Raw genomic sequence first — 8,207 nt, 5'->3', positions numbered from 1 at the left:
GCGAAAACGTAAGTGCAGCGTTTGTAAATAGTAAAAATTGATTCTCTGGTTGTGAATAAAGAAACCTAAACCAAAAGCACAGTAATTACTCTACCACCATGGAGAAAAAATACACTCGTAATGTCATATTCTTTCTGCCCCTTTTCAGACAAACCGAACAAGACTTATTACCTAAGACATCTTCTGGAGAAAATTCTAGTATATACAACCCAAATAAAATCTAATAGCATAGGAGACAAGTACTCTCAAACCTCCTTAATCGTTCGTGTTAAGGCTGAACACGGTTTTCAAAATCCAAAATTCTTACAGCTTTTTTTTTTTTTTTTTTTTTTTTTTTTTTTTTTAGCAACACGATTCAATGCAGCAATTTTTTGCCCAAACGAAACTTCTCTGTTGTTATCAAAAGGTATGCAGAAGTTATTTGCCAACAAAAAACAAACATCGAACTAATTCGTCTAGCTCACTGTGCATTGAGGAAGACAGGGGATTCCGAATAGGAAACTTTCGAGATTCCATCCATGAAATTTTTTACGCATTGTATTGGGAAATATCTGAAATTTTAGGGTGGAAAATATTTTTTAACCACCAACTTAATTGATTTTGCGTATCTTCGCTAAATCATAAGTGAAGCACGTCACTAAATATACATAGGCCAACCCAGGTATATCTTCGTTCTTTTTGTTTTTACTCCCCGGAGTGAATGGGGGAACCTTAGACTAGGCCTGGGGTGAAGTGGGGATACCCCATTACACACTACTTCTGCAGATATATCAAGGAGGCACACTTGTGCCTCTATAAAGAGGCGACCCACCACAATGTTAAGCGATTTCAGGTCCTAGAGGTCGCAGAGAGACGGCGGTGATCGCATTTTGTAGCCCAAGCTCAAGCTAAGAAACGTGCAAAATTTCATCCTCCTCCAACTTTCATGGGGGTAAACTGGGCCGGAAATTTTGACCCTGCCACCACATCCCCCCTTTAACGTTGTCTAATTCGGCTTAACTATAGAGGCTAAGCTTTTCTAGGACCTAGGAGCATATACTCGAAATTTCAGCTCAATCCGATCACTCCTTCCCTGTTTTCAAAAAAACAAATATAGCCACTTAAACCTTATTTCTATTTTTTTTCTTGTTATCAACGCATACAGGCCACAGTTGGCAATTGATCCGGGTGAATGAGTACTCATTCGAAGCAGAATTCAACCTTTTAGGGCCTTTTGATATTTTCAGACCGAAAAAATTATCCCCCGAATTTACATTTACGAAAAACCTCGTTTTCCTATAAGAACCCGCTATAAGCGGGCTCTTATCGTTTCCCGTTCGGGCTAGCCCGCAAGCCCGCAAGCTGTCAAATCAGCTAACAGTTAGTCAAGCAATAATAAGTGATAAACTGTACAAAAACGTGTAGAAATTATTTGAAAAAAACTACGTTTTCTAAAGAGTTAAAGAGGCTGAGTTACAAGGTCAAACCTTAAAACATACAGGGATTAGGAGGCACAGTTGGGGGGCTGCCGCCCCCCAACCCCCGCTTTCGCAGCCTTTAAATATAAAAAAAGTTTTTCAAACTGAAAGTAAGGAGCGACATTAAATCTTAAAACGAACAGAAATTATTCTGTATATGAAAGGGGCTGTGCCCTCCTCAACGCCTCGCTCTTTACGCTAAAGTTTTATTGTTTGAAAAAAGAGTTGTGAGAAAGTCAAACTTTAGCGTAAAGAGCGAGGCGTTGAGGAGGGCACAGCCCCTTTCATATACGGAATAATTTCTGTTCGTTTTATGATTTAATGTCGCTCCTTACTTTCAGTTTAAAAAACTTTTTTATTTTATTTAAAGATTGCGAAAGCGGGGGGGTGGGGGGGGGGCGGTACCCCCCCAACTGTGCCTCCTAATCCCTGTACGTTTTAAGGTTCGACCTTGTAACTCAGCCTCTTTAACTCTTTAGAAAACGTAGTTTTTTTCAAATAATTCTACATAAATTCATTTTCTTAGTTGAAGCACCACGGTTAGACGCGATTGAGCATGTGCAAGATCAACGTCACTAGCGGATTAGTTTGGATTAGACCCCCTTTCTGTCGCTATTATCAATTATTGACAAATATTCGGAATAAAAGGTTGCACTTACGAACAAATAACATAGGAAAAAAATTAATTTTCATGTAAATAATGATTTTTGATAATTTAAATATTAATAAACAGTAGCACCATAGTTATACTCAATAAATCAGAGGATTTTCCAAGTGGAAGAGGGAAGGGGTGTTGCTTGGGCTACAATTTTTTTTAGCAGGGGGTCCTTACGATAAATTTCATGATTACACACACAATTGCTCAAGACTTGAATTTACACTTAAAATACTCTGATTTGGACAGTTGATTTGGGTTAATTATTATTAAACAGTGTTTACATGCATGTCCAGCTAGACTTACACGACAAGACACGTACTTGGCCAGCACATCTGTGTCTAGGCATTGAAGCTTAGCTAAATATGCATGTCAAAACTGTTAGATAAAAAAATTATTATATATGGCGAAGATGACACTGAGCTCAATCCTAAACACTGAGCTCTGGGCTCTCGAGTCGGAAGATTAGCTGTAACTCGCTTCAGCCAAGCACTGACCAAACGAAACGCGAGCTGCTTGTCCACACTAATTTCTGATACCACTCGTGCCTGGGCATGAGGGTCTAAATTGACACTTAGAATTGGCGTTAAGTTAGAACACCGATTAAAGGAAAACAAGAAAATTACAAGAACAAAAGCAGTTACCTGTTCAAAAAAGATCATAGCATGACCTTTTCTTTTATCAAGGACGGTATAAAGGATAGGTCCAAATCTGGCCAGCTGACGGGTCAGGTACTTCTCCGAAACAGAATCTACAATAAAACAATTATCTTTATCTTCAGGAGTGTAATGTAAATAAACAATCTTAACGTAAATCTGTATACGTCGCTAACGTAAGTATACTATAAGCATATATATAATAAGTATATAAATAAGTATATATATATATATATATATATATATATATATATATATATATATATATATATATATATATATATATATATATATATATATATATATATATATATATATATATATATATATATATATATATATATAATGATGACTAAACGAGAAAACCGTCATTAAAAGACACCTGAAAAACAGCGATTGAAGTCCAATAAAGAGAACATGACGTAAACTCATCACAAAATGTTCAATTATGAAAGACTTTTAAACTTATTTTTACGATTAAAAAATATAGGGCTTAGGTTACAGATCTCCCACTTACTGAGAGTTAGTTAATACTTATTATGATACAATGGCCATGGTTGCAGCAGTAGCTGTATTCAAGTAAAGAAGGAACCACGGTCCATAGTAACAGAAATAAAAATACATTTTTGAGGGAGCTGTCTAGTCCATAGAATTTTCGATTGATTTAATACTATATAGACTTAATACAATGTTTTGACATATGCCGTTTAACCATGATTCCAAGCTCAGAACTGAAAATTCAATATCTGGGGGAAATTCAGGAGTGGTAGCCCTGGTCAAAAGTGAAATATTACACTTTAGGTGCTAACCTTATTATTTAGGTATTTTTCACCGACACTGGGCAAGCTGTCTTCTAGATGGCCTTAGTTAGTGGTTAGGGGCTCATTCGACAGATAATAGCAATATTTATTTCATTTTGTCTCACTAGCACTACCAGTCATTGTATGGTCTTAGCGTGCATTTTATAACCCTTCCCCTAGGTGGAAAATTGTCCCCCGAAAACTTACCGTACATTTCCCAATAATAAAAAAAAATACTATATATAAACAATGTGCAACTTCCATAGCTTACAGCCCTTTTTCCAGGAGCTTTAGAGGATAATTTCATCCCAGAGACATAGTTATTGGATATTTCAATTATGCTGAACCAAATGACTATCTCAAAATGTTGATCAAATGCCGTTGGGCAAAAAAGGGCCGGAGGGGGCTAGTTGCCCTCCAATCTTTCTCACTTAAAAAGGACACTAGCACTTTTAATTTTCGCTTGAATGAACCCTCTTCCTATCTTATAGGACCGTTTGTTCGATACAGTCACTCCGGTTCCTTACTTACAATTCGTTACCACGAACTGTTTGATAATTTAGGGCTCGTTCCTTCAACAATTAGTTATTTTTTGTCTTCTGTTTTTTAGACCCATCATGTTTTAGAGCCAAACCGTTTAATGTGAACACAGTTCTAAATAAGCCTGTTTTTGGCTCCTTGGCCCCATGAGTTGCAGACAGACCCTGCTTTTCTGGGATTCTTTCCCTTCCCAAGAGTCAACATTGAATTGTTTGAGTAACAGCCAAATTAACTAATACTATTTACCTAATACTGTCTTTGCAATTGCATTAGTTGTGGCTAAAGGCTTAAAATCATGCCCTTGGCTTAGTTGCAGTTTATTTTGTTGAGAGGGTGCTGACTTCCCCCAACTGATGTGCACCTCGAAACACCGCATGTGCTGCACAGTTCCGGCACGCTTAGCACAGTCCCTAAAACGTCTGAAAAACTCCCCCAAACTCTTAACACAGTTACACCACGCTTGCCACTCGCCACATGATGTACATGACTTCTGAGGGAGAGCGACCCCTGAATTTTTGTGCAGTTTACATTTAAATTTATGCGACCAAGTCATGAAAAAAAAAAGATAGCCACCCTTTAAAAAATCCTGAATTTGCCGCTTGGCACCATCGAAAGGCGAAATATATTAAAAATGTATCTGATATTTTACTTAGCAATTTTAAGGTTACACTCATAATGTCTACCTGATTAAGCGCACTAAACGCTGACCATCAGTTTGTAGCGTAAGATGGAAAATTTCCTTTTTATGTATTTTCATTGCGTACTATTTCCTAATATTACAACACTAAACAAAAACAAAATAACCTGTTGAGGTTTTCCCCTGACTCCAGTGATGAAAAATTGACAAATTAGTGTTGAAAGCAAGGGGGGTTGGGGTTTTGACCCCTCCCCCCCAAAATGTTTGTCCAACACGGAAAAATATAACAAAAATGTATAAACAAATTTTTAATGCGTTTTTTAGTTGTTTTTTTTTTACCCTTACCCCGAAAAAAATCCTTGTAATCCCCCCCCCCAAAAAAATCCTGGATACAGCCCTGGTTGAAAGTAAAGCTTTGGGCCTCATAAACGGGGGTAGCTACTCTCATTTATGGAAGAAACCAATCCCAAATGAAAAGCTAAAAACGAACAGATTTGTTTTACCAGTACCTTCGAATATAATTAAAGAGCAACGTTAAAACCAAAACGAGCAAAAATTATCCTAAGGGCACAAGTGGTGTTTTCCTCTTTAACTCTTCACTCGTAATGTCGAAGTGGTTGCTTGCGCTTAACTGAATACTGACTAAAATACAACACGTTCCTAATTCAGCTCAATTCAACACTTTGTTCAAAACCAAAAAATTATTTATTACAAAAAAATAAAAATTAGTAGATTCCAAATTAGTGTTTTCACTGTTTTTTCGATTTTCGAGAAAATATGTATTTTAATATTAGGCCCGTTTTTTAGCACTAAGATCTTGCATCTTTCTGCACAGATTATCGTTTTTTAACTCATCTTTGTTCTGAGATCTTACAGCTCATCGATGTTAGCAAAAAGTGTGAAGAACGCCACTGTTCTGTCATATAGAACAATGATGAGAACTTTGATGATATACTCATCATTGTTCTCAGACCTGATCAGAGCAGAATGATGAAATACGTTTGCGTAAAAACGACAAAATATCTAAGATCTTAGTTCAAAGATTTCACTTTTAAGCGTTTTCTGATAAAAGATGTAAGATCTTAGCACATTGATGAGTGAAAAAGCGGCCCTATTGTCAATTAAACGAAAATGTGTTTTCAGTAAACCGCTAGAGACCACTTAAACATTACATATCGAGAGGGTTTGAAAATTGGGAGAGAACAGTCTATAAACAAGCAAAACTGTATAAACTTAACTGAGATTATGAAAAATTCTCTGGAAGACCGGACCTGAAGACATCCCCCTTCCCGTACATGTTTACCTTCGCCACTCACTACTAGCAAAATTCTAGATCAAACTTCGCTTATGCGGTTGCTTAGCCGGTTTCTTTTTCCAGACCCCCCCCCCATAAAAAATTAAAAATATAATATAAATGCTTTTAGCAGAAAAAAACCATACATGCCCCCTTTACCTATCTGGACCTCCACGCCTTCTAAAAAATTAATTTGAACACACACAGACGGGAGTTTACTTCCCTGAGGATTTCGTCTAAACAGTAAAAGACAGGCAAGTTATACAAAAAAAAAAAAAAAATAAACAAAAACAACGTAAAGCTTTTTACATTTTGAGGAGGTACTAAGCAAAAGAAGAAAAGAAAATCTGACAGCTTGGGCAACTACGACTTATTTCGAAAACAAAAGTGAGCCCACTGCAAGCAACCGGCTACCCAGTAAGCTTCCGGCATGAATAACAGGCTGGCCATCTGTCAAATACCTTTGGGGTTTTTACAAAACACCATAAAACAATGAACAAACCACAGAACACGAAGTGAAACGTGGTTTATATCCATTGCCATCTTATTTTGCTGCGTCGTGGTCATAACTAAATATTGCAATTTTTTACGTGAAATAACGAACATAAATTACTTGATCTTTCTCCTCGCAAGATTATCAGAAAACAAAATAAGATACAGGCAACCATGTAAGCAGGAAGTTGTTTCCAGGGGGAGGGAACCATGGGCGCCCATAAGGAGGGGGTGCCAGCACCCCTCACTGAATGACGGTATTATATATTTGTATTAATTTAAAAAACTTTCCAAATAATAAGTTTTCAAAGAAAAGCAGAGTTCTATTAAGCCAAAAATGGTCATAAATAAAGTCAAATAATCTTCTAAGCGTAAAACTACCACAAATCACTGTCAACAATTAAATGAAACTCAAAACGAACATAAATTATAATAAATAGCCGAGTCAAACTCAAAACGAGCAAAAAATAACATTACTTACTTTAGGCTTTACTTAAAAAAAAATGACCATGGATTGTCTGTTTAATTTACCTATACTGATATTTATTCCTTAAAATAAAAAAGGGTAAAAAAGGTGAGTAAAAAAAGTTTTTACTTTTTACTTTAAAGTAAAAAAGTGAAAACATTTAAACATATTTTTTTTTCAGTAAAGCACAAGTTATGTTTTGGTCTTGAAAAGACAGGGGGGTTATCAACCTTACTAATACTAATTTTTGCTCGTTTCGAGTTTGACTCTGCTATTTATTGTAACTTCTGTTCGTTTTGAGCTTCATTTATTTATTAACATTGACTTGGGGTAGGTTTACGCTTGGATGATGACTTGGCTTCATATCTGCCCATTTTTGGCCTTATGGAGCTCTTTACTTTTCTTTGAAAAGCTTGTTTAGTGGAAAGTTTATTTTAAGATGAATTTCTATTCGTTTTTTATTGACAAAGTCCTTTTCATGAATATTTTTTTTTCGTTTTTTTTTCTATAAGAATCCAGTTTCGCATAATTGTGGGGGTTTGACATGCCCAATATCCCTAAGACATAGTTGCTGGACCGTTCTACTATGCTGAACAAAATAGTTGTCTCATAATTTTGACTGGATGTGTTTGGGAAATAAATCAGCTTGAGAGACGGGCTGATTTCCCTCTAATATCTTTACTCACATGCTCTTAGTTTGTTTTGATTTAGTTCAACGTCCGCCTAAATATTTCTTATATTTGATTACTGAAGACATTGTTATATTATCTTTGGACTATTGACTACAAAATCATGTCTCCCAAATTCGATCAATTGTGTTTGGGGAAAAAAGGAAATCAGGGAGAGGGGGGGGGGCTATTTTCTTTCCATTACGCTTGACTCTTAAAATGGAACTATAAATATGCATTTCCAATCATATGAGCCTCCTCTAAAGTTCACAAGACCACCTCTTCATAAATTCCCTACATCTCCCGGGGCACAACTTAAAACCCTTATCCCCATACTTTGGGGGTTGTGTCAACCCCAAAGGCCATGTTATGAGGTTTCTGGAACATTTTTGAAAAAATTGCTCTCTTAAAATTTCTATTGGATACATTGGGGGGGAAATATGACATGGGGGGGGTATAGCTGCCCTCCGAAAAATTTGACTCTTAAAAATGGCTCTTCAACTTCCGATTTCCAATCCAATGAGCCCCTCCGAAATTTATAC

General features: G+C 36.4%; 1 protein-coding gene across 2 annotated transcripts in view; it reads right to left on the bottom strand.

The window, feature by feature from the left end:
- The window catches only part of LOC148949527 (uncharacterized), a 117,009-nt gene that overhangs the window by 46,841 nt on the left and 61,961 nt on the right, over positions 1-8,207 (bottom strand). For both annotated transcript variants that reach the window (XM_089093543.1, XM_089093544.1), the window contains exon 8: positions 2,757-2,863. In XM_089093543.1, coding sequence (XP_088949669.1) covers positions 2,757-2,863 — 107 coding nt within the window. The remainder of the gene's footprint in view (positions 1-2,756; positions 2,864-8,207) is intronic.

This window comes from Artemia sp. Qi Xiang Cuo, chromosome 8, assembly GCF_049724085.1.
Source record: "Artemia sp. Qi Xiang Cuo chromosome 8, ASM4972408v1, whole genome shotgun sequence".
Lineage (NCBI taxonomy): Eukaryota > Metazoa > Arthropoda > Branchiopoda > Anostraca > Artemiidae > Artemia > Artemia sp. Qi Xiang Cuo.
Note: the sequence above shows the minus strand (reverse complement) of the source record. Positions and strands in the feature narration are given on the sequence as shown.